The 26,949-nt window shown below is 37.8% G+C and overlaps 3 protein-coding genes across 6 annotated transcripts in view; 2 read left to right on the forward strand and 1 right to left on the reverse strand.

Annotated features, from left to right (window-relative positions):
• micu1 (mitochondrial calcium uptake 1) overlaps nt 1-731 on the forward strand; it is a 112,711-nt gene extending 111,980 nt beyond the window's left edge. The window contains exon 12 of the mRNA XM_039673542.2: nt 8-731. Within this exon, the coding sequence (XP_039529476.1) occupies nt 8-171 (164 nt within the window). The 3' untranslated portion in view covers nt 172-731. The remainder of the gene's footprint in view (nt 1-7) is intronic.
• A 4,476-nt stretch (nt 732-5,207) lies between these two features.
• nolc1 (nucleolar and coiled-body phosphoprotein 1) lies at nt 5,208-22,762 on the reverse strand. 4 transcript variants are annotated; one of them, XM_039673998.2, is made up of 14 exons: nt 22,604-22,762; nt 21,868-21,923; nt 21,593-21,747; nt 19,511-19,617; nt 19,302-19,419; nt 19,075-19,199; nt 18,584-18,710; nt 18,228-18,290; nt 15,355-15,417; nt 14,690-15,265; nt 11,862-12,776; nt 7,323-7,402; nt 6,116-6,199; nt 5,208-6,018 (listed from the first exon to the last, which is right to left on the reverse strand). In XM_039673998.2, the coding sequence occupies exons 1-14, from the start codon at nt 22,727-22,729 to the stop codon at nt 5,860-5,862; spliced, it is 2,754 nt and encodes a 917-aa protein (XP_039529932.2). In that variant the 5' UTR covers nt 22,730-22,762; the 3' UTR covers nt 5,208-5,859. The 4 variants fall into 4 exon arrangements, with proteins under 4 accessions (XP_039529932.2, XP_039529933.2, XP_039529931.2 ...); XM_039673999.2 differs by having other exon boundaries at nt 6,116-6,176; nt 15,355-15,420; XM_039673997.2 differs by having other exon boundaries at nt 15,355-15,420.
• A 1,612-nt stretch (nt 22,763-24,374) lies between these two features.
• On the forward strand, nt 24,375-26,481 carry mrps6 (mitochondrial ribosomal protein S6). Its single transcript, XM_039674082.2, has 2 exons — nt 24,375-24,858; nt 26,256-26,481. The coding sequence occupies exon 1, from the start codon at nt 24,500-24,502 to the stop codon at nt 24,854-24,856; it is 357 nt and encodes a 118-aa protein (XP_039530016.1). The 5' UTR covers nt 24,375-24,499; the 3' UTR covers nt 24,857-24,858; nt 26,256-26,481.
• The last annotated feature ends 468 nt before the right edge of the window (nt 26,482-26,949 follow it).

A 26,949-nucleotide genomic window follows, 5' to 3' on the forward strand; every position in this document is an offset into this window, starting at 1 on the left:
TTTTTAGGAAATGGGGAGCTGAGTAATAAGGAGTTTATTGCCATCATGAAACAGCGGCTGATGCGTGGGCTGGAGAAGCCCAAGGATATGGGTTTCACCCGGCTGGTGCGCGCCATGTGGAAGTGTGCCCAGGATACCGCCTGGGACTTTGCCATGCCGAAACAGCAGTAAAGTCCCCTCATATTATACACCACATGGGGTTTAATTAATCATTGAAGGATCAACTACTTTGGAGGGCACATCTGATAACAAGCATGCCAGTTCTCATGCATTCGGCCCTTCTGTGCCCACCTTCAACTCAACTCAACATCCAGACAGAGCTTGCTATCTTGTATTTATATCTTGCTGTTTGCAAGTTTTAGAGTTGGATACACAATTCTACATACACTAGAATGTAACTATGGCATGTAAAAACAACAACAACTCAAGTGCCATGATTTGCTATCTGAAATGAATGTTGGGACTTACTCAGATAATTAAGTATCTAAGATAATATCATATATTCAACTTTGATTTTTAAAACGTTCATCGTCACTTCTTAAGCAATAAGCTCCCTATTTTGCACTCCTGTTCTCAGAGGTCTCTGTGTCCCAGTCTTCACTTCAGAACTGAATTATTAGCAATTTCCATTGTACTATAAAACTGCATTATTTTGGAAATCTCATTGTTAAATGACTTTATAAGAGTGATGCTGAAAGAATAAATCTATTAAAACATTTTACAGTACTGAATTTATGGTGCATTTATGTGTGTTATTTAATAATATAAGTGGGTTTGAGGATGTTTAATGGCTTAAATTCCTCCATACAAAAAAAGAGAGACAAAGGTGTCTTGAAACCATCCACTTATAAATACTTTACAAGATCACCCCTGACACACCAATGTTCACTAAACAATGTATGCAACTTCTTAATGTAGCATGTATGCTAACATTTGTGTTAATCAGTATTTTAAAATTATTTTCAATGCGGCTCATCCAATCAGAACTTATGTTCAAATAAACCACGTATTTAGGACAAAATAATAAATAAAACTTAACTCTTTCCTCACCACTGATGGAAATTTTCCACGCCGGCTTTCTGTGTTTTCACTGTCATACAATAGGGGGCGCTATTAGACCTCTTCTGAAAGTTCTGAGTTCTGAATCTCGAGATCATAAGACAAGAAGACCAAGCTGAAACATCTATCTATCTATCTATCTATCTATCTATCTATCTATCTATCTATCTATCTATCTATCTATCTATCTATCTATCTATCTATCTATCTATCTATCTATCTATATATCTATCTATATATATATATATATATATATATATATACAGTGGGGGAAATAAGTATTTGACCCCTTGCTGATTTTGCAGGTTTGCCCACTTACAAAGAGTGCAACGATCTATAATTTTAATCATATGTACATTCTAACAGTAAAAGACAGGATCCCAAATAAAATTCAAGAAAATCTCATCATATGAATTAATTAAAATTGATAACCATCTGATGAGGAAAAACAAGTATTTGACCCCCTAGACAAACAGCATGTTAATATTTTGTAGAAAAGCCATTATTGGCCAGCACAGATGTCAAACGGTTTTTATAGTTGGTGACTAGGTTTGTGCACATTTCGGCAGGGATGTTGGCCCACTCCTCCCTGCAGACAGCCTCCAAATCTTTCAGGTTTCGAAGGTTGTCGCCTGGCAACTCGAATTTTAAGCTCCCTCCAAAGATTTTAAATTGGATTCAGGTCTAGAGACTGGCTAGGCCACTCCAGAACCTTGATGTGCTTCTTCTTCAGCCACTCTTTTGTTGCTTTGGCGGTGTGCTTAGGGTCGTTGTCGTGCTGAAACACCCATCCTCGACCCATCTTCAGCTCTCTCACTGAGGGAAGGAGATGTTGATCCAGAATTCCATGATACATGGCCCCGTCCATCCTCCCCTCAATAGGATGGAGTTGTCCCGTCCCCTTGGCTGAAAAGCACCCCCAAAGCATGATGTAGCCACCACCATGCTTGACGGTGGGGATGGTGTTCTTTGGGTTGTACTCGGTGTTCTTTGCCCTCCAAACACGACGAGTTGAGTTGAGGCCAAAAAGTTCTATTTTGGTCTCATCTGACCACATCACCTTCTTCTGAGTCGTCCAGGTGGTGAATGGCGAACTTCATGCGGGCCTGTACATGTTTCTTCTTGAGCAGGGGGACCTTACGTGCGCTGCAGGATTTCAATCCATGACGGCGTAGTGTGTTACCAATCGTTTCTTTTGTAACTGTGATCCCAGCTGCCTTCAGTTGATTCATCAGTTCCCCCCTTGTTGTTTTGGGATGATTCCTCATCGTTCGCATGATCAGGGACACCCCACGAGGCGAGATCTTGTGTGGAGGCCCAGACCGAGGGAGGTTGGCGGTGGTGTGGTGCTTCTTCCATTTCCTGATAACTGCACCGACAGTTGATCTGTTCTCTCCAAGTTGCTTTTGGATTCTCTTGTAGCCCATCCCAGCCTTGTGCAGATCAACAATCTTGTCCCTGATGTTAGTAGAAAGCTCTTTGGTCTTGCCCATGGTGGTGATGTTGGATGCTGGTTGTTTGGGTGTTGACAGGTGTCCTTTATGCAGGTAATGAGGTGAGGCAGGTGTATTTGATGTAGATAATTGGTTGGGATCGGGGCTGTGTCTTAAAGAAAGACTAACTGACTTGTAGGAGCCAGAATACTTGCTGTTTGGTAAGGGGTCATATACTTGTTTTTCCTCATCAGATGGTTATCAATTTTTATAAATTCATATGATGTGATTTTCTGGAATTTTCTTTGGGATTCTGTCTTTTACTGTTAGAATGTACATATGATTAAAATTGTAGATTGTTGCATTCTTTGTAAGTGGGCAAACCTGCAAAATCAGCAAGGGATCACTTATTTCCCCCACTATATATATATATATATATATATATTGCTACTGGATATATTTTGCGTTCAAAGACTAATAGGGAAATATCCCATTGTTAGATCCTAATGCAGACCATGAAATGCTAAAAAACTCAGTTCAGTCTAGACTGCATATTTTTATTAATGAATAAAACCACAAACACCCCACTTTCACCTCTAAGTGTCTTCTTGAATCATGGTTTCTAAGCATTATATTATTTAATTCCCCATTGCTGAAGTATGAGCAGTGTTTTAAACACCCACCCAAGGGCAGCATTACACTTATCTTAAGTGAATCAGCATTTACAGCTCTTCTCTGAACTAATGACATACCCGTGAGTCTCTTTAATTAGCACACATTAAAGTCACCATCTGTCATAGATCTCTGATAAACCATAAATTTTAGTATTTCTTTAAATTTAAACTGGCTGGAGAGAGAGATGTGGGGTTGACTCGTGTTTTTTCCTGTTGTATTAATGCAGTATTCTGCAGATGTGTCCGCCAGCTCTCACACTTAATGAAGCGGTTAGGGATGTAAACAGAAAGTAAAAAAAAAAAAAAAATGTCAGCAAAAGGTCAAAAAAAAAAAGTTTGAGCCTTCTTTCTTACACAGAACCAGTTGTATAAACTAAAATAATAATAATAAATATAGCTGTAAGCTGCAATTAACAGGGTTCAAGTGTTTTAGATCTTCATGCATACAGTACTATGCTGTTAAGGTCTAGGCCAACCAGAAATGTAGGGCTGACACCATAACATATCCATGATGGAGAATATGCTAAAACACATTCACAAAAGAATGAAAGGCTGAAATGTTTACCGCTAGCATCTCTCTGTAAAACACCATTTTCTGACAACAGAACCGGAAGACAATACAATGCTGAATAAAGTCATAATTTTTGTTAATTTTGGACCAAAATGTATTTTCAATGCTTCCAACTAATCCACTGATGTCACATGGACTACTTTGATGGTGTCTTAATTTCCTTTCTGGACAAGGACAGTATATCGTACATACATTTTCAATGGAGGAACATTCTAGAAAATCTAAAATAACTGTTTTCCGAAGATAAAACGGAGGTCTTACGGGCTTGGGACGACATGAGGGGGGAGGCATTAATGACATAATTTTCACTTTTGGGTGAACTAACCCTTTAAAGGAATGAGAAACAACAAAAGAGAAACTACAACTGACTTCATCCACAGCCTTAGATGAAATCCACTGAAGATAAAAGAAGGGGCCAGTTGTTCAAAGGTAAGCTGACCGGATTTTGGTTATCGGATTGGATCGAATCTTGAAAATGGGTTGTTTAAAAGGGAAAGAAGGAATCTGAAATCAGATTAGATCAGGGAAACCAATCCTAGTTTTAATCTGGATCAAACCTTCAGTTTGTGTTTTTCAAAATTTGTCAGTGGGATTTGGATAACTTTGATCCAAAAAAAACAGGATTATCCTGATGCCAGCAGGGGGTAGGATTTCAAGGTGGATTTCAGGAAGAAAATGTAGTAAAATTTATACATTTGTATCATTTAGTGTATATACTTTTATTTATATTTTGCACTTGACTTGTGTAACTGTTGTAACAGTGATAAAGTAGACATAGGCTAACAATTAACCTATTCAGTATAGTAAAAATAAAATAAATAATATCTTGTCCCCATTTGTGTTTTGTCTCAAAATAAGAAACACTTACAGTGACCCCATGTTGGCTCTTCTACCTGTTCTTTACATAGCTGGTATCCCACATTGTGATATGTTGTCCCATTTAGAGCACTTGTAATCCGGATTTGGTAATCTTGAAAACTAAAACGTACTTCCAAAAATAATAAAATAATATTATTATTTATTCTAAGCAATATAATTTTATATTTTACCTTTATTAAAAAATTATAGTTCACTTCTGTTGCACATCATCTTATTTGACAACATAAAGTGAATCAAATGAAAATATAAGTTAAGTTTGACTACATTTTTAAATGTTTACATACCTTCGTATTAGAATGCCAAAAGAATAAAATGTGCAAAACTGTATTCAGTTTGGAGAGTCAGTAAATCTCTGATGGATTCAGTAAATAATTCTTCAAACCAAATACAGGATTATCCACTTTATTATTAAATATCTGGTCCCAAATTAACTAGACCCCACTGAGTGCAGTCTTCTTTTAGGCTAAACTCACACAGCCACACATTGCTTGATTTCATTATCATGGATTTAAATCTGTTCATCAGCAAACAAAACATGAGCTCAGAACTAAACATTTGATTTAAAAAATACAGTTGGGTTCAGACAAAAAATTTATTACAGTTACAAGACTGATTTATTAGGGAGATCAAATTACAAAATCCTGCATAACAGAAGTGAAACCATAAAATATCAAAACTAAAATCAAATGAGGATGACTGATGGCGGTCTTCCAGTGGTCCGTTGAACGGAAGTGGGCGGAGTCATTACACGGCTTCTTCAAATGAGACGATCGCGAGGTTCAAAATACATGGAAAGGCTCATAAGGTAAGCATAACAATGACATTTCTTTAAGACTGGTAATAAAAAAAGCAAATCTCTCCATTGTTTCTAGCATATTAACAATTACCTGTTAGAACAACCATTCATAATTTGTCAACCAACTTCAAGAAACATTTACAGTAAAGCCAAAATGATTTAAGCTAAATCAAAAGACTTTCTATTGCAAAACTTATGAAACGATGCCACCACGTGGTCACCACGTCTAACCGCATGACGGATTGAGTGTAGAGGATCATGAAACCGCACACTCTCCCAGCCGCCTCTATTCCTGCCTTCTTCACCTCAGTAGTGATGGCAGAACAGGGGCGGGAGGGTAGATGGGTAAGAACAGTGCTTGCTAGAGCCGATACAGCAAAGAATGGGAGATACAGGCGGGAAAGCTCATTCAAATGGAATCCAAGTTCGTTTACATTGTGCGCTCATTCATTCGCTGTCGAATTTTATTGAGTTCACTGAGGTGGAGATGGCACCGCCAATGTAACTGCCACGCTTCTTCTTAGTCTTTTCATGCCGGAAAGATTTGCCCTTGGTAAATTTAAGCACATTGTTGGCTTTCTGCCCCCAGTCTCCGTTGGCGCCCATCTTGAAGTAAAAAATCAGAGTCAAACAAATGAAACTAAGCACTACGAATGCACGAGGATATAGGCCTAATAGACATTCACATGTTTCTAAATCTCACCTTTGCGTCAAATGAATTGTCTGCCAGTCGGGGGTCCACTTCAATTTCCTCGTCTCTTACTCTACGGAAAGGAGCATTGGTTTCCTTTACAAGCCACACAACCGAGAAACAAACAGAAAATGCATTTAAGCAGAAGTGCATAACCAAACAGTCGTGACAATATGGCTGTGTGGCGCTTCCTACTGTGGGTACGGAGAATTGCTTTAAAAATGTTTTTGACATAATGTGTTTCACCAGTTTTAAAACTTGTCCACCAGACAAAAAATGTAATTCTATTTGAAGACTTGGTCTAAAATTCTCCCCCCCCAGAGTTAAACAATTGGATTTCACCGTTTTCGAATCCATTCAGCCGATTTTCTGATATTTAGAAGAATTTCAGTAACCAGACATTTTCTGGTCTCATTGACTCCCATAGCATATATTTTTTCCTCCTATGGAAGTCAATGAGACCAGAAACTGTCTGGTTACTGAAATTCTTCTGAATATCAAAAAATCAGCAGAATGGATTTGAAAAAGCTAAAACCCAACTGTTTAACTCTGGGGGAGTTGAAAACTGAGCCTATTTCCAAAAAATATGGAGCATCCCTTTAAGCTTTGGAAGTACGATCATCACACGGCAACATTCAAATCTGCGTTCGTGCTTCCGCTGATCTGCACAAAGCAGCTGCGATGTAAATGTACAGTACGAGAGTCTTTTCAACCACACATTAGTGTTATTTATGTGTTACAAACATTTTAATAACAGGATAAAAGAGCTTTTTGTTACACCAGTGGGTGGAGACAAAAGAGTGTTTAAAAAAAGTGCTTCATAAATTTATACACAAACGCTTATCAAATTTCGAATTAATCCAATAAGGAAACGAGTCTTGATGAATGAGGTTGTTTTCATTTTGTCTTGTAAACTACAGGCTCTGACAAAACGGTCATTGCTTTAGTCCAATCAAATGTTATTTTGTTTATTTAATCGTGATTCGATGTCGATCCGAATCGGCTCTAATTCATGTGGATTACTTTGAGGCTTCAAAAGTTTGGTTTTGGTGGAACGGACTTTGAATAGACGCAGAGACATCTCTCAGATTTCATATCACTGAAGCCGATATACTAGTGTTTGTCGCATGTTTCCAGGAATCAGAATCCTCAACCCCTGGGTGTGTTTGAATATGCACTGAGCCAACACACACACACACACACAATCACAGGCATTTACCTTCTGTTTGGTTCTGGGGAAGGTCTGAGGTGTGGATGTGGTGACTTTTTTATTTTTGGGTGTTGTCTTGCTCTGTGTGCCTGCGATCAAGAGGAAGAGAGACAAAAAACAAACGTGAGTACATTAAAATTATGTTCTGTTAAACAATTTACAATAAACCCCTTACATCATTTTAATTATGTCCTGCCACATCAGTGTCCGAACCAGACAAGATGGAAAAAACAGGATTTGCTGCAACCTAATGTGCTGTTTGTTTTTTCGAATATTACACTGTTAGCTTACCAATGAAGGGTTACAAATTTAAAAATGTTTAATTAATTTAGATTCCACAGTTTTTTAACTGAAAAAGTGCATACAGTGTTTACCATTTCGAGGCCAAGAAGATTAAGCCAAGCATTCCAGGTGTCTGACATTAGCTTTTGTTTTTTTCTGCACTTCCTGACCATTAAGTTTGAGATACAGCTCTGCTTTTGTCTATGATAATGGTAATGGTTGAGCAATCTAGTCAGGCTAATGGGATTAGCCCTGAATAACGGTTATGCTAATGAGATCAGGCCTGGGGAAAGTTTGGTAACGAGATCACACCTACAGCATTTGCTTTGTCCCTAGTCCCCTTCTCTCTTTAAATCCCTCCGCCAGGGATGTAACGATTCACTCAACTCACGATGCGATTCACGATACCGTTTCACGATACGATTTTCTCACAATTGTTTTAACAAATGAGACAAATTATAAATGAAAAAGTGTCTATTTTATTATTTCTCAGACAAAATGCTGCACATTTCTGTTTCATTTTGAAATATATTTGTCAAATAATAAAAACTACATTGAAAAAAAACATTCCCTTCCATCTGCCTGATCAAGAGGCTGGACACTGGTCACCTTTGCACACTAAATAAAAGACTGTGAAATTAGTAGGTCTACCACATTGACAGGCGTTTTTCATTGCAATAAAAGAAAGATTTAAATTTTGTAATAATTTGTATCATTAAACTAGAAAGAGTTAAAAAAAAAAACAGAACACATAGCAAAATATGCTATAACCATAAAAAATAAAATCCATGTACACATTTAGAGAAAGAGATAGTAAAATAAATAGGACACATGGTTGCCATGGAAACACTGACGCACCTTGTGATCTCCGTAGCTCTCACACTTGTCGTATTATGACTTTTACGTGAAAACGGAGGTGATGTGCTTCTCACGGTGGTAAATATTTTTAGTCTACGAAGAGTCAAAATGCCGCCACAGCTCCGATTTGAATGAGTCAACATCTACGCTTGCCGTCGCCATGTGTTTGACAGCGCGTGCACACAGTCTATGGCACACACGCGCCGCGAGCAGAGCAAACGAAGTGTTTTCAGTTCATTACGGAGTGCTCACACAAGCTCAAGTTCCTTACGAATGAAGTGAAAACACTCGCTAGGTTCGTGCCAGTGTGTGCTATTGTGCAATAAAGCGAGGTTCACAGCTTCACAGGCTATTCAGTAAACGTCCCTGCTGTTTAAAATGTGAATCGCGATTCGTTAACATTTCAACCGACTTGAATCATCACACATTTTTATCGATTTTCAACCGGCTGCGAGTGAATCGTTACATCTCTACTCTCCCCCTTGAAATGTATATTTAGTTGGAATGGTATAATGTTTAGTTAGACTCTAGACGAGATTTCGTTGACTACAGCTACCAACAGCTACACTTGAAAAGAAATAACCTCACTACACCATGTGAGAAGTGAACTCTAAAAACTATTCAATTATGACTTGAGTGTTCTTTATGAAAGAGTAGTATTTGGCAGTAACAACATTTGTAATAGGGCTGTCGCTATAACGTGTTAATTTAATTGAATGGATATGGGGGGGGGGGCGCCCTACCCCATACCTTCGCAGGTCATCTTACATTACAAATTTGATTGTGACAAAAATAAAGGTGCTCGCATCTCACACGCAAGTGCCATATTTTTATAATAGAGCCCGACCAATATGGATTTTTGGGGGCCGATGGAAAAAGCCAGATACCGATATATCGGCCGATATTATTTATGTGTATATTATAATACAGTAGCAATATTATGTACAGTATGTGTATTATAGTACAGCAACATTCAAAAGTTTAAACACACTTTCCTATTGGTGTGTACAAACTTTTGATGGGTACTGTATATAGAATACACGGCATAATCAGAATAAATATATAAATGTTTTGCAATGATCACTCAAATGTGGTGATCACACACTTGTGCCAAAAATATGTAATGGAGACAGGGTGAATGACAGAATGAGAAAGACATTTAAGCTGTAACCAAACTAGTTTGCATTGTTATATTAAAAATACTTTTGCATAATCTTCACTAACGACTTTGTCTTTTAATGTAGTCTCGATATACAACACATAACTTGTATCAGTATATATCAAAAGTGTCACTGACAAAACCTATTTTCTTCTATTTTTAGTCTTAATTCCTCTAATCTCTACCAGTGGAGGAAGAACTTAGATCTTTTTCCTAAAGTAAAATTAATAATAGCCTATCATAATGAAAACATTTTTAACTGTATATGTACAGTACTTTCATACCATTTTTAAATAGTAGGCAAACTGTACTAAACAGTGTTATAATCATAAATTATTGCTGGTGTAATGTACCGTTATCGGCAAAATGAGCTTTAACACTGTGTCTACACTGGACGTGGCCATTGTTGCTCGTGACGTACCAGCTGTTTACCTGAGACGCAAAAAAGTGGCTGTTACAAAGCAGAATGGGGCATCAATTTACTGTCGGAGATTTGTTGCTTGCGCAACGCATTTTAATCAATGTTTCATCAACCAATTGCCTGGATTTAATAAATAAGAAGTAAATATAGCAATATATTTACAATATAATATACAATATAATCAGAACTTCTCAGCTGCGCGCTTTCCCTAGTCATCACAAGCTCACACGATACGTGACAGAAGCTGCTAGCAGAGAAATCAATTCTGTGAATAACACTGCGAAAATCAAAAGTAATAGGCTACTAGCCACCGGATGAAGAAGGGCTGGCTCTCAACAGAACATAAATATGCGTCTCAAATGAACTGAAAACTCAGCATATAGACCTGAGAAATATCTATATTGAAATGTCTACTTTTACGGAAAAATTTGTAAATGAAAGAAAGACTGCTCTCTGCTGTAATCCGTATGAAATGTGCATTTCTCTCTGGCGTGTTCACTGAAGATCACGTTGTAAACTTTGCAGCGACACTGATTGAAAACACTTGTTTATTAATAAATTAAAATGTCTCCTAGCTATATTTGATGTATTCACAATAATTACTTTTGCCAGTTCTTTGTGACAGCTTTTATCAGTCCCTCCAGGATTTCACGATTTTTTTTTGTGATTTTTGCGATCAAAATGACTGATTTTGTGGTGGTAATTTCCAAAAATTTGTGAAAAAATTTATGATTTACATATAACATTTAACATAATAGTATTCAGTCCTTCCAGAAAAACGCGGAGTTTTTTTGTGATTGTTGCAGGCAAAAATTTATTGATTACGCGGTAAACTACTGGCAGCTGTGGTTACCAGCATCATACCGTAAATTTATGCAATTTTATGCGATGAAATTGCAGGAATTTGCAAAAATTGCAGTTTGATGAAAAAGAGAAAAAAAGTGATTCCCCCAACATCCTGTTCTCACTAGGCTAATGTAAGAGTCATTTCTTATTACTTCCTTTGATAAGCAAGCATACTACATCATAGAAAGTGCTGGGAATATTTAATTTCTCATCTTGTTTTATTTCAGACTGTAACGAGTGTAAATAAGGTGTGGCCCCTTTAAGAGCTGCGCGCTCCCTGTTGAACTCTCTGCAGTGTTATATGTGCGCCTCGAACAACCCATGTGTGCGGGTAATTTCTGTTTGATGCTACTTCTTTTATCTTATGATGTTTATTAAGTAACGATGTGACGGTAGAACGTGTGACGGACAGTTATACGAGTTAGATTTGTGAGATGTCAATCGCCTCCGTGAGTCTGTCTGTCGTCGCGTAATTGCGTCACTTCATAACGTTCCCATGGAAACAGGGGGAAATGGCTGCTCTTGTGTGAAGCAAACGCAACATTTTTCAACTTTCTGCTAAGATACATGTGACTTTTTTTGCAACGAAAATGCGAGGATTATGAAATTATGCGAACCCCGCATATTTTGCACGGAAATCGGCAATTTATGCGGCGAAAGTGAGGCGTATTTGAAAAAATGCGGCCCCCACATAAATATGCGGACTTTGGCTGATTTTGCATTGAATTCAGCGATCGCATAATCGCGTTTTTCTGGAGGGACTGTTTTATTGGCAGCGTAACCCTTACACCGCACCCGCATTTAAAAAAAAATATTAATAATATATGATAATCAGTCAGCCTCTATTTTATAATAACATCAAGTTAGTTTAAATGTCTCGATAATTTCAAGTGCGAAATTGTTGATTTTTGTGTTAATTTTTGTATTTTTTTAATGTGTTAACCGGCCTGAGAGCCAGTAACACGTTTGCATCAGCCAATACCGTTTGTTGCAGAAGTGACCGGAGTCTTGGTTTCCTCTTCCTCAGACGAGTCCTCAGAAGAGCTGCTGGCTTTGGCTTTAGCAGGCTGTGCCTTATTAGCGGGTGGAGTTTTGACAGCCGGTGTTTTAGACGGCTCCTCTTCATCAGAGCTGCTGTCATCCGAGGATGAAGACTCGGCTGTCTTTTTGGCCGGTGTCTTCGCTGCAGAGGTGGGGGTTTGTTTCGCAGCCTTCCCATTGGCGACTGCAGGCTTTGCGGGAGTCTTCTTCACTTCCGTCTCAGAGTCTGAGCTGTCTGATGAATCCGAACTGCTGCTCTCGGCCTTCTTCACGACTGGTTTAGCTGCTGCTGCTTTGGGCGTCACAGTAGCCTTTACTTTCTTCTCGTCTTCACTGGAACTGTCGTCTTCACTGCTGCTGGACTGGGCTGTGGTCTTACTGGCTGGAGCCGGTGGTTTAGCAGCAGACGCAGGGCTCTTAGCAGTCGGTTTCGGGGTCTTGGCAGCTGGAGTCTCGGCCTCTGAATCGGAGCTGTCAGTCTCAGAGTCAGAACTGCTATCGGCTGGTTTAGCTGCAGGTTTCGCTGGGGTAGCCGGTTTGGATACTGGTGTGGTGGTGGCTTTCTTCTGTGGTTCCTCATCGGACGAGCTGTCTGAATCTGAACTGCTTTCAGCGGGTTTAGCGGCAGGGGTAGATTTGGCTGAGGTAACCACAGGTTTAGGTTTGGATACAGGTGTGGTGACGGCTTTCTTTTGAGGTTCCTCTTCATCTGAAGAGCTGTCTGAGTCTGAGCTGCTCTCCGCTGGTTTATTGGTTGGTTTGGATACCGGTGTGGTGGCAGGTTTCTTCTGAGTGCTCAAAGGCTTGGACGTGACTGCTGGTTTAGCTGGTGCCTCATCTTCAGAACTGTCCGAATCTGTGGGAGGTAAAACAGATCCATAAGTTAATACAATCTTGATCTTCAGCACTCACTCATTTCCAAACCTGAATGAACAACTATGATGAAACAAATGTTAGTTGATCCATTTCAAATAATGGCAAAAATATTTCAAAACAGGGAGTTGAGATTTGCTATAAATTAACACAAGTGCTGCATGCAAGAAAAGTGGCTAGATATAATGCATCCAATTTTAGTATATGTATGCAATGACGGTGCAGAGTAATGGTATGGCTATAGGAACATAGAGTGCCGAAGTGAACTCGGAAGCTAGCGGCGCACGGGTTCCCTCGGTCGAAAAGCAATGCATTTTCCCCATAGACTTTTGGAAAATCGCAAAAAATAAGATCGGTGTTCAACAAAGAGTTGTGACCCTTACACGTTTTGTCTAACAAGATAATCTTTACAAGTTAATCCAAAATTTATACATTTTGAAGCCTATATAAAGATTTTAAAAAACACAGACACAATAAAGTTTAAAAAAACCACAAGCAGGTTATAACTGTGTTCTATGTCAGAGATCAAAACGTGAAAATATTTAGAGGCTTTGTTCACCACAGACCTTATTTCAGGCGATTTATCAAAAACCCATTCAAAAATCCCATAGACTTTAGAGCGAGGGAACCGTAGTGCTAAAATGCTAACTCACTTCCGCAATTTGGCCTACAGAGTGACGTCGTAACTTCGGCACTCTATTAACAAAGCTCTAGAATTTAATGAATAATGGCAAAATGAGCATTAACTTCCTATACAGTTTTTTTGGTAACACTTTACAATAAGGTTCATTAGTTAACATTAGTTAACTACATTAGTTAGCATGAACTAATAATGAACAGCACTTATACAGCATTTATTAATCTTTGTAAACGTTAATTTCAATATTTACTAATACTTCATTAAAATCTTGTTAACATTAGTTAATGTGCTGTGAACTAACATGAACAAACAATGAACAGCTTTATTATCATTAACTAACATCAACGAAGATTAACAAATACTGTAACAAATGTATTGCTCGTGGTTAGTTCATGTTAGTTAATACATTAACTAATGTTAAATAATGAACCTTATTGTAAAGTGTTACCGTTTTTTTTTTTTTTTTAATGAGATGTAATAACAGAAGAAAACAAAGGGTTTGCTTGCCCAACATATTTCTGCTTTTATATTTTTTACTCAAATTATATACAAGGTATCCAAAATATATAATATATATTAAATGCTATTATTGTTCAATAAATAATAATTTATATTATAATGTTGACGTACTTGGTATTGAGAAACGGTCTGATGGGTGTTTATCAGACTGACTTTAAGAGCGAGTTAGACCATTCATTAAACCAAAAAAAAAAAAAAAAGCCAATTCATTCTGGACTGGAACTAAGCAAGGTTGTAAACAAATAAATTATTATTTTAACTTTGAACGACACCTTAAGGTGCAACCGCCAAGCAAAGCGGGGTGAAGCTGAATTGACGCTTCACAAAGAGATCAATTCATTGACCAGTGCCATCCCAATCATGGGAAATCCCCGTAACCATGAGTCATGACAAAGATCTTTTAAATTGATTTATCTTCATGAGTATATGATAGACCTGAAGAATGAAAGATGCATCAAATACCTGGAAATACATGAGCAACATCACACTCCACATCTAAATCAGACAGGCCGCTAAAAGACTTTTTAAATTGAACTAACTTTATATATTGTCTTTCAATAATTCAAGAACGTTAAATATGTCTTTTTTCAAGGGTTTTGCAGGACTTCATTTAAAAAAACAACAACATATCAAGCACTTGAGATTTGCTATATAGGACATTGTGAGAGTGAGAGTGGGCCATATGTTTCCAAGTATTTTTGGATATAAACTAACTGGACGTAATGATGACAACAGACCTGAACTTGAGGAGTCATCTTTCTTAGCAGTTGTTTGAGGAGCAGCTTTAGCAGGGGTTGCAGCTTTTGCAGGAGTTTTCTTTTGAGGAGCAGCTTTAGCAGGAGTTGTCTTCGGAGTTGCAGATTTAGCAGGGGTCGCCTTGGCCGGAGTAGGCTTTGCGGCCGGTTCGTCGTCTTCAGACTCTGAGCTGGATGAAGAAGACTCTTTTGCAGCAGGCGTGACTTTCGCTGGCGTTTTCTTGGCGGGCGCAGGTTTAACTGGGACAACTTTGGCTGCTGGTTTCTTGGCCTCTTCGTCGTCAGAGTCTTCAGAGCTAGAAGAGTCGTCTGAAGCTGGAGTGACTTTAGCAGGTACGGCTTTAGCCGGTGTAGATTTAGCAGATGCAGCTTTTGCTTTTGCAGGTGTGACTTTGACCGCTGGCTTTGCTGCTTCATCCTCTGAGCTTGAAGAATCTGAGCTTGAAGAGTCCTCTTTCTGAGCAGGAGCAACCTTTGTAGGAGGCTTCTTAACGGGGACTGCTTTCACGGGCACAGCTTTGACCGCTGGCTTCTTTGCTTCATCCTCTGAGCTGGAATCTGAGAAAAAGAAAGTTCATTTTTGTGAAGTTTCATTTTCAAGAGCCCCAATTGTGACTTAGTGGTGATAATCTGCAGAGAGATCGTACCAGAGCTGTCAGAACTGGAGTCCTTCTTAGCAGTAGCTTTGGGAGTCACAGTCTTTACTGCGGCTGCTTGGAAAAGGGATAGGAAAAAGAAATTAGATTTTGCTTGAAGAACTTACACCTATATTTGGACATCTTAATAAGCAAGCACATTTTCTAACCAATACCTATGATAGTAACAGAACTATATATAAACTTGTATATATATATTTGTATTTGTACATCATGGCAGTTTTTTAATAATGGCTTTAAATCTGCCTTTTTTTTTTTTAAATCTGGGCGATACGGTAAAAAAAAAAAAAAAACTCGACTTTTTCAAAAGGATTGATCCATTCACGATTTCAATTACGAGATGTTTTACTACTTAGGGTTAACTCAATGATAATATTATTATTAACTATTATTGTTAACTCAATGCAACAATTATAACAGCCCTGAGCAAAAATCAGTGCATGGCCTCTCATAGCTTGCTGTAATAAGTTCTACAGGACTGTGCTATTAATCAAAAACGAGTTTTGATTTCGGCTTTGAAAGTATTATAATAAAGATAAAACTATTATAGTGCCGCATTCTGTTGTGCTTTATATTAAAGAGTTATTAAAAGTGTGAATGCGAACTCCTGCTGATCCTCAGGCAGTTTTCTGTATGTGCGAGAGGGAGTTCTGCGCGCCTAAATGCCCGGCTTTGCGAGTATTTGCATAAACCCTGTCAATTATGTCTTAAGTGAATGTATACAGTTGTGTATCCGGTTGGATCAGAGCATTCGGTCTTAAAGTTACAGCAGCCAAAAATATTCTTGCTGTCTGTCAATGTTAACAAACAAAAATAACAAAAAAAGACAAATCAATCACTTCTCTTGACGAAAGGACTTTTGTAGCTTTAATAAGAATCAAAACAAGTTTAATACAGTAAAGACTGTTGCATTTTATTTTACGTATTCGTTTCTGCAGCAGGCTGTTAGCTGAATATTTAAAGACTTAAAAAACCTAAAGCACTATTTGTTATTTTGTTTTTCTATTGTATTTTTCCTTTTGTTTGTAATTTGCATTATTAATGGTTTACTTATTTTCAATCTTTTTTTTTTTTTTTACACCTGCATTAGTTTGCCTAGTATTCTGCTCTGGTATCGAAATTACAATGTAGATGTCATAGCAACCTCACTTCAAGCAAATATATACTTGCATATTTATAATATACATCACAATCGTAAAATAAATATATATGTATATATATATATATATATATATATATATATATTAGGGGTGTGCAAAAAAATCGATTCACATTTGAATCGCGATTCAATCTTTACCGATTCAGAATCGATTCATAGAATTCCAAAAATCGATTCATAGGCTATATTTTTTAATGGCGTGCAGGGGCGGAGTGGCAATCGGGTAAGTCGGGACTTTTACCGGTGGTCCGGTAGTGTTTCTATGGTTTCGAGGCTGCGAGGGCCGGTCTGATAAATAGTCATTGCAAGTTCTTGCCGCCCGTTGGTCAAACTGTGCAGCCACTGTGCTCAACACGTAAATAAATGCATCGATCCGCAGATCTGTTTGAGTTCTGTAGATCTTTTGCCAAGCGTGTCAGAGGTTACGGGTTCTAAACCGCACTCGTAAAGTTTTTTCTCTCTCTCATCAAAACCGAATATGTTCATCACGTTTGTGTGCATTTTATTTTGTGATTTCACCGGAGTCTCCACAACGGCGATAGATTGAAGCGCGCGTCCGAGAGAAGACTGCGTGAGCCACAGAGAACACTGTATCCATGACACTGAATGCAGCGGACACGAGCGCTCAGCTTGATTTCAAAAACAACAGGTCTCTTATTTAATAGCGAACTAAATGAATGCTCTGCTAGTTAACTGGAGATACCCGCAAATTACGCGCCTATGAACGACTTCACTGGATGTAAACAAATCAATCTAACCATAGATGTTACCAGTAGCGGTGGCTTTTTTAAAATCTATTTAAAATATTTTCGCAAGGGTTCTATGAAATTAGTATATATTTTTAGGAAGTTCAATGTGCCCAGTCGAGTTCACATTTCAACAGTCAACCTGGTAGCTGAAGTAGGCCTACTCCTTAAACCACATTTAGCATAATTGTTTGTTTGATCTGACTATAGCACTTTAAAGCTAAATGTAAAAGCTTTTTATTTAAGTTTTATGGTAACACTTTACAATAAGGTTCGTTAGTTAACATTAGTTAACTACATTAGTTAATATGAACTAATAATGAATACTAATACTTGATTAAAATCTTGTTAACATTAGTTAATGCACCCTGAACTAACATGAACAAACAATGAACAGCTGTATTTTCACGAACTAACATTAACAAAGATGAACAAATGCAGTAACAAATGTATTGCTCATGGTTAGTGCATGTTAGTAAATACATTAACTAATGTTAAATAATGAACCTTATTGTAAAGTGTTACCAGTTTTATTTTAAACTTGAATTAAATGTATTTAAAAGCTGGCCAAAGCTTGGCACTTCGCACTTTTTAGTTGCAAAAGTTTTTATTTTTGTATGAAGACATATAAAGTAATATCAAACTTTTCTTTTAAATTATGTCTACTGCAATCAATCACATAGGAAAAAGTAAACTACATTTATGTAGACCTGCGAATCGTTTTTTGAATCAAGAATCGTTTTTGAATCGAAAATCGATTTTGAATCGAATCTCGAGACAAAAAAAATCGGTATCGAATCGAATCGTGACATTTTCTGAATCGTGCACCCCTAATATATATATATATATATATTACTCTAAGGATTTGGTCATATGGCCTGCTCACAATCGAGTTTAATAATAGTGATTATGATTTTTGGCTTAGTCGAGCAGCCCTACAGAACACCTCACACTCTTACCGGGGGCTTTGACTGGAGCACGAGTTGTCAGTGCTGCAGGGGGCGGGACGGCACTGAATTGTCCTGTGAATAGAGATGCTCAATTTTACATTGGTGTTCTTTTTTGGAAAATCATTTTTGCCTCATAAGGTGCACTAAGGTTTTTTGACAAATGTTTAAATAAAGTATGTTCATGACAGACTCTAGTCATATACAGTCCTGAAAAGCGGTTTAATGTTATGTTGAGATCACATGATCTGGTGAACGCTGCACCCAGGGTGAAGTCCAAGATCCCAATAATATTGGTGATATAAGACAGAAAAACCCTCTTTTTAGTGCACCTTTAAGACAGATAATACAGAAAAAAGCAGTAATACCAGTCTTGGCTTTCTTAGTAGGAGGGGCATCTTCCTCATCTGAGGATGAGTCCTCACTGCTGGACTCTGCAGGGGCCGCAGGTTTGGCTGGAGGGGTCTTCACCGGGACTGCAGCTTTTACTGCTTTCTGTCATAAAGTCAAAAGAATATATCAATATCAAATCATCAAAAAAATATAAATATATCTCATGAATATAAATTTGTGAACGTTTCTTCACTTTCACATTAGCGTCTAAAATACATAAATCATGGGTTATAAGACTAGTTTATTGTTTTTATCTTAAATAAAATTCCCAAATGTGAATATTAAACCTCAGAAAATTTAAATGCTATTTAAATGCAAAGTCCCCGGTATGTTAGCCAAAATAAAAAGGAATTGTTCCAATCTCATTTGATTACATTTTAAAATAGGGGTGAATGGAATTTGGGGTAAAAAAAACTAAATAGTGAATTCTGCAGCATGATTACGTTACATGTTATTATGTTAAGACCTTAGCTGGAGCCTCGTCCTCAGATTCACTCGAGCTGTCGTCACTGCTGCTGCTGTCCTGCTTCTTCTGAGCTGCAGGTACAGGAGTGGACGCCGGTTTAGAGGTCGCTGCCACAGGCTTGGCTCCTGGAGACCACAGATCACCACTTTGAACATGCAACTCAGCAAGCCCGGAGTAATACACGCGTGTAGTCCTGATTGAGAATATGACCTTGTGCTTCAGCTCACCTTTAGCTGGAGTTTTGGCGGGCTCCTCCTCAGAGTCGGACTCTTCACTGCTGGAACTGGTGTCTTTCTTTCTGGCCGCTGCCGCAGGCTGAACAGCAGGTTTCACAGCTGCAGGTTTCTGCACAACAATTCAACAAGCCGAGATTCAGGAAGAGGCATTCTAGCAGAGAAATCCCACACGCTCATGTAAACATCATCAACTTCCTGACCGTTGCTGCTGTTTTAGCCGGAGCTTCATCCTCAGAGTCACTGGAGTCAGAACTGCTGCTCTCTTTAGCGGCTACAGCTGCTGCTTTCTTTGGAGCCGGAGCTTTCACTGGAAACACACAATACTTCATATCAGTGTACAATGTAGTGTTGAAAAACAACCATTCAAAAGTTTTTCTTTGAAAGAAATTAACACTTATTCAACAAGGATACTTTACATTGATCAAAATTGTCAGTCAAGACATTTACAGTGATGTGAATAAGTTTGGACACCCATGCTAAAGTTGCCTAAAAAGAGGAATAAAAAAAAAAAAATCATCTTTTGGATATTGATCTTAATGCCTTAATTAGAAAAATGAGGAAAACTCCAACCTTTAAAGACACAAATTTTCTTAGTGAATGAATAATGTATCATAAATAAATAAATGTTTTTCCTTAAAATAAAGGGTGCATAAGTCAGGACACCCCTATGTTAAATTCCCATAGAGTCAGGCAGATTTTTATTTTTAAAAGCCAGTTATTTCATGGATCCAGGATAATATGCATCCTAATAAAGTTCCCTTGGCCTTTGGAATTAAAATAGACCCACATCATCACACACCATTCACCATGCCTAGAGATTGGCATGGGGTACTTAGGCTAACTGAAGTAAAACCATGCCAATCTCTAGGTGTGGTGGAAGGTGTGTGATGATGAGGGGATATTTTAATTCCAAAGGCCAAGGGAACTTTATCAGGATGCATTTTATCCTGGATCCATGAAATAACTGGCTTTTAAAAATAAAAATCTGACTGACTCTATGGGAATTTAACATAGGGGGGCCCTGACTTATGCACCCTGTATTTTAAGGAAAAACATTTATTTATTTATGATGCATTATTCATTCACAAAGAAAATTAGTGTCCTTAAAGATTGGAGTTTTCCCTCATTTTTCTAATTAAGGCATTAAGATCAAAATCCAAAAGATGATTTATTCCTCTTTTTAGGCAACTTTAGCGTGGGTGCCCAAACTTATTTACATCACTGTATAAAGTTTAAAAGATTTCAATTTCAAATAATAGCCGTTCTTTCTATTAATATATATATATATATATATATATATATGAAGAGTTCAGATGCAAAAGCCTCTAAGTGCCATTTGAAATTTTCTTCTAAAATGATCATTTTTATCAAGCTTGTATATTTAAGTTCAGTAATTTCACTTAAATGGCAATGAAGATTACCTATTAATTGTCATTTAAGTGAAATTACTGAACTTAAATATCCAAGCTTGATAAAAATGGTCATTTTAGAAGAAAATTTCAAATGGCATTTAGAGGCTTTTGCATCTGAACTCTTCAATCATATATATATATATATATATATAATTTAAAGGAATGAACGTGTTTGATTCGTTGTCTCCTGGCCACAACGATGCACTAGATATTTCTAAAATTAGCAACAGCAGCATCTCTCACTCAGGTAAAAAAAATATACAGGTGAGGCAACAATTTAGACAATGCATAATTCAAGATAAACTGAGAATCTATTTTGTTTTTAATTATTTTTTTGTTTTGTTGAAAATGGATATCATGAATACATCTACACACAATATCATGTTCGTCTACTTATTAAAAAAAACTTATTTGATTAATTAATTCAAACACTTTTAAAACTAATTCAATATCTCATTCAATGGATGCTGAATGAATGGACGATTCACCGTTTTTGAATTAATCTCTCAAGTCTTCTTGAATGATTCAGTGAAAAAAAAATTACAGTTGAGTTTTGCCAACTACTGGTGATTACTAATGCAATCAACAATCTTTATTTTAAGAGACTCCTTTCACTTTAGCTATTTTATTGGTTATTGCTTAAAATTGGCAAGAATAAAAGGTAGAAATATTTATTCAGTAAGGATTTGCCCTTTGTTTTTTTAAATATTGGAATCGGAAACAATAAGCAGAATCGGAATCGCTCAAATCGAAACAATACCCAACCCTCAGCGCCCCATCCGATCAACCAAAACGCATCTCGATATGAGGTGAACAAGGCCATTAAGTGGAAACTTGTTAAGTGAGAAAGATAAAGTGATAGCTATGTACCTTGCACTGCTTTCTTGGCAGGTTTAGCTTCCTCTTCACTGCTGGAGTCTTCACTGCTTGAACTCTCTGCATCTTTCTTTGCTTTCTTGGCTGACGGGCCATTGACAGCCACAGGGCCACTGGTGACCGCTTTACGCTTTTTGGTTTCTGGTGACCTTGAGGAAAGAAGATGTAGTGATGATAACCCAACATTGGAAATGGCAGCAAAACTACCGGCATGAGCAAGAGTGAACTACAGTTCCCATACAAACAATTAAAAGACAGCTTATACTTACTTCACCCAGAAATTGAAGATGTCCAGGAGACTGTCCTCATTTTGGTCCTGGGGTTTCTGATGAGAGGAATCAGATAAGATTGAAAATTATAATACTTGTACAAAATTGTACAACTTAACTACACAAATGCTGTATATGCATGCATATATAAATGTAAAGTAGTAACTCCAAATTTGAGGGGTGATCATCAGCAGCAGAGACAATCTAAAACTAAAAGTTAAGAACTCTGTGGCTATAGAAAACATTTGTAAGAATAATGAATGCAGCATGTCCATTTTGCATTATTGTTTATTATTTTGTCAGCTGTAATATTTTATAAATCTATTAGGCCTACTCTTAATATATTTATTACTTAGTTTTGATATCCCAGGCTTTATAGGTTATACTGTAAGGTCTGTAAAATGTTATACATTTATAGTTTGATTCCAACACTGAACCTGTTGCTAAAGTCTGTCTTAGGAGAATATTGATGAATTAGTGATGAATTAATTCTGGGATAGAATACAAATGTAAACGTATAAAACACTGCTGTAATGGCATAGGATACAAATTATAAAACAACCGGCACAAATTAAATGTTTTAAAACATATTCTATACAGCGGCTCGTAAACACGTGTTGAACAGAAACTGCGTGTCAGTCCCACGCGTGTGCAGAACTATGCGTCCCGGTCGACACATCACAGGACTACTGCCTCCACGCGCACGATGGCTTATAAACACGTAAAAGGCACTTACCACTTTAGACTGCTTTATAAACTCTTTCGCAGCTTTAGCGAACTTATTCTCCACGAGAAACGAGTACACATGCTGGTAGAGATCGCTGGGCACCTTGCCGTCTTGCGCCATCTTCGTTGCACTCATGTGGAGGAGGAGCGCGATTGGCTATTTCAGCGTCACGTGGAGACGATGAAAATGGCGCACAATGAGTGCGTCATACTAAATGTACGATTATAACATTTTCATAAATTCTGTATTCACGAATTCATGTTTTTGTAACCCACAACCACCCCCTCCTTTAATCAACTTAAAATTCTTGCTTCCATCCCTGAGCTAACAATCAGACAAAATAAGGCATAGATTGTACAATCATTTGTTTTTAATAATTTTAATCATGTTGATAGTTTAGAGTCCTCAGGAATTCGTGTTACCGCGAAGTCTTTACAGGATTAATAAGGTCTGAAAACAGTTTTATACATTTATACAGTTTATTTCGACAGTGTAGCTAGCCTACATTTGTTTTGATTTTTTTTAACTGTTTACTTATTATTCGCCCATTTGTGCTTCATAGTTTAAAACTTGCTACACACATGTATACAAGATTTTATTTGTACTTTTTTCTTTTTTAGGTGTAGTCGGTTTCTGCCTGAAAGCCACCACCAATTGATAAAGTGGTGGAGTGGGGCTATGATTGGGGATTTAGATTTTCTATAAGACACGGTAAGTTTTTTTTGTTTGTTTGTTTTTTACTAGGAAAAGAGTTCAGGAAGGAATAAAGCTAAGAATGTATGGAAGCGATTCAGAGAGAGTTGGAACTTAGTTTGGATTCACAATTTACGTTTTCAGATCGTATCAGGAAAATGGAGGAAAAGGGGGAAAAGTAATAGGCTAAATGATGAGATGTCTGGGAAGAGATTGGGAGCAAGCAGATCATCACTGAAAAGAATATATGTGGTATTAATACGATCAGCTTTAAATTATAGAAGCATAGTAATTTGATGAGGATTGGGGGTGGTGATACCAGATAAGAATAGGTATCAATAGGAGAACATCTAATAAATTAGGGGTTTAAACAGTGGAAATGCTGTTTGAAGTAGCCTACTCCAGTCAGTAACAAGAATAGTAATTCAAGGAAGACAGGTAAAGTTATGGGTTCCCAGTAAGGGGGAATGAAAAGGCAGATGAATTAGCAAAAAGGGTGTTAACAAAAGGAAATATATAAATGCAAGTTAATATTAGCAAATTAGAGGTTAAAATTGTGATATGGGAGAAAATAAATCAAAAGTGGCGAGAAAAATGTTCATATAGAGAGGGGAAATCCAAAGGGATGTTAGAGATACAACAAGGGTTGAAAATGGAAGGAGAGAAGAAATTGTCATATCTAGGTTAATATCGGGACATTGTTTATTAAATAACAAAAGGATTATTGAACAGGGGTTTTGAAAGTTGAAAGTATATTGTTGTTGATATTATTAGTATTATGTAGAAGGACTGGGATGAGGTGGGTGTGTGTGTGTGTGTGCGTGTGTGTGCGCGCGCGTGGTGGGGGGTATGTGTGCGTGGGGGAGAAAAAAAGGAGGGTTTGGCTTGGTTTAGGCCAATTTATACTTTATAATTTATTTTATTTATACTTCTGTAAACCTATTTTCCGATTCACACTCCGGAGCATAAGGTGGCGGAAATGCATCAATAAGCTGGATGCCAACCACCTAAAATAGCACGAAGAAGAAGAAGAAGAAGAAGAAGATGAAAGCAAAACCTTCCGATGCTGTAGGTGGCGCACTACATTATCCTCCACATGTGTTTCCACAGTATCCTTGATGAAGACCTTTTACTGTCTATGAAGAAGACACACATGCACTTCAGAGCAGATTTGCCTTTTAGATAACCTCTCTATTCCCTCAGCACCGGGAGATGCCGCGTTATGAGCTGTCCGTGATCCTGAAGGCGATGCAGAGGCCGGAGACCGCGGCGGTGTTGCGGCGCACGGTGGAGACGCTGTTCGAGCGCGGCGCGGTGGTGCGGGGTCTGGAGAACCTCGGGGAACGCAGGCTGCCCTACAACATCTCCAAACACAACTGTCTCCACACGCACGGAGGATACTTCTCCGTGGACTTCCACGCCTCGCCGAATATCGTCAGCGGGCTGTTAGAGCACCTCGAACGAGACATTGACGTGCTGCGTCCGACTGTCCTGAAGAAAGACGACGAGGTTTCCGAGGCGCAGTGTTGTGGCCTACAGAACAAGAAAGCAAAGAGTACATCCCGTTAAATGTGAGAATCTTCATGTTTTCTTGATTTGTTTTTACTCCCAGGATTTGCGAGAATCGGTTTAGATTTGAAAAAACTATAAAAGATTGTTCAAAATGTAGTATTTGAACTAAGGTCATGAACTTCACCCCACCTGTCTGGACTGAATGAGAATTGAGTTAATCACTACAAATCACAAGTTGAAACGCAAGTAGTCTTTTCTACCCGGTTATCTCTAGCAGCACGAACAAGAGAAAACAGTAGGGCCATTGGGAATTGAGATTGGATGGTGTGGTTTGGTTTTCTTTTGCCCAGCCCCAGACAGCTACAAAGTGTCGGCCCACATCTGGTACACATTGAATCCACATGTACCTGACACAATGTTGTGGTCTGTGTGGTTGATCTTTTGTGAGTGATAGGTTGTCCCACCCTTATACTTATTTTAAATGAATAATTTGTCACATATATATAGTGCTATTACATGAAAGGGGGAATCTCCTCAACCACCACCAATGTGCAGCATCCACCTGGCTGATGCGACGGCAGCCATAGTGTGCCAGAACACCCACCACAAACTTACTGGTGGAGAGGGAACCTTTGATGAAGCCAATATGGGGATTATTAGGAGGCCATGATGGACAGGAATTTGGGCAGGATGCAAGGTTTACACCCTTACTCTTTTTTTGAAGGACATCCTGAGATTTTTAATGACCACAGAGAGTCAGGACCTCGGTTTAACGTGTCATCCGGAGAACGGAAATTACGTTCTTGAAAAGTATATCTTACTATGAATATAATCTGGACATACTACATTTACCATTTCATTATCTCGGGACCCACCAGCGTCAGTTACATAGCTTTACAAATCCTCTCCTGTGGCCTCATGGGATAGTTAAGTTTCAATTGTATTGCACACTTCAGAATCTCACCGGAAGTAGTACGACATCCGGTTATTTTTTTGACTACTATTTTGTGAGTACTGTGCGTTTAGACATGATACTTTTGTCACATACCCTTTCCACCAATTATTTAGTAGGGAATTATGCCATTTCGAATGCAGCCGAGATGTCGTTGCAAGTGGGAGGCGACGTCATTTAGATTACAAAGGGCACATGAATTAATAATGAAGCCGTGCATGGGTAAATCATTTGTAATAAATACTGCAATATTCCATAAGCAAGGATCAAGTTTGATTTTATTTAAAGTCATTGCAAAACTGATGAAGAAAAATTAAGTTAAGGTTAAAAAAAAAAAAGCTTTTCAGGTGCCACTTGGATTGATATGTAATGGAATCTGTGCCAAAGTGTTCAAATGCTTTTGGGTTCACAGTCACACTTCTATTGTAGTTTTTTATTATTATTATTATTTTTCTAAATAAGACTGTTGTTGATCACAAGTAAATTCCTGTCATTTCCCCCTAGGACTGTGAAGATCGCCTCATCTGCTGGAGTATGTGAACGGACAGCAGCCTTTTAATGGTTTTGCAGCAGTGCATTTACTTCAGCTAATGATGTGTATTTCTGCAAAGAACTCTGTACATATGATATTTTCTCCGGATCAATATTGTTTTTGGAGTATTTAATTTTAGAATGACAGAATCTGCTTTAATAATTACATGCTCAGAAATAAATCATTTGAAATTCTGTATTTCAGTTTATAGCAGTCATTCTCTTCCACTAAAAAGGGACACATAAAGAACTACATTTAAGTGGAGTAGAGGAACGCTATGTAATAAATGATTTATCCTCAGGACACAGTCATGTGAGTTTGTTGCGCAAGACTGAAAAAAATCCATTCTACTTTTCCTTGTAGAGAATGTAAAAAAAAAAAGGTCAGCAGAGAAAAGAGAAAACAACAGTTGCTGCATACAAAAGTTTTTAATAGATCTAAAAGCAAATCAAACAAGGTGCTGGAGTGAAATTAACAATACAGTCTTTTCTCAGTCTCTTATCATATGGTTAATATCTCAAACTACTTTAATCTCGTTTTTGGTTGAGTGGTTAAATTCATTCTTTATCTCATGTAGACATGTCTCCCTTAAATAATGCCATCAACATCAATTGATAAAATTGTCTTAACATCTTGTAAGGTACTTGTATTATTAGGTTAAAATTT

Source organism: Pimephales promelas, chromosome 11 (genome assembly GCF_988280905.1).
Source record: "Pimephales promelas chromosome 11, fPimPro1.hap1.1, whole genome shotgun sequence".
Classification (NCBI taxonomy): Eukaryota; Metazoa; Chordata; class Actinopteri; order Cypriniformes; family Leuciscidae; genus Pimephales; species Pimephales promelas.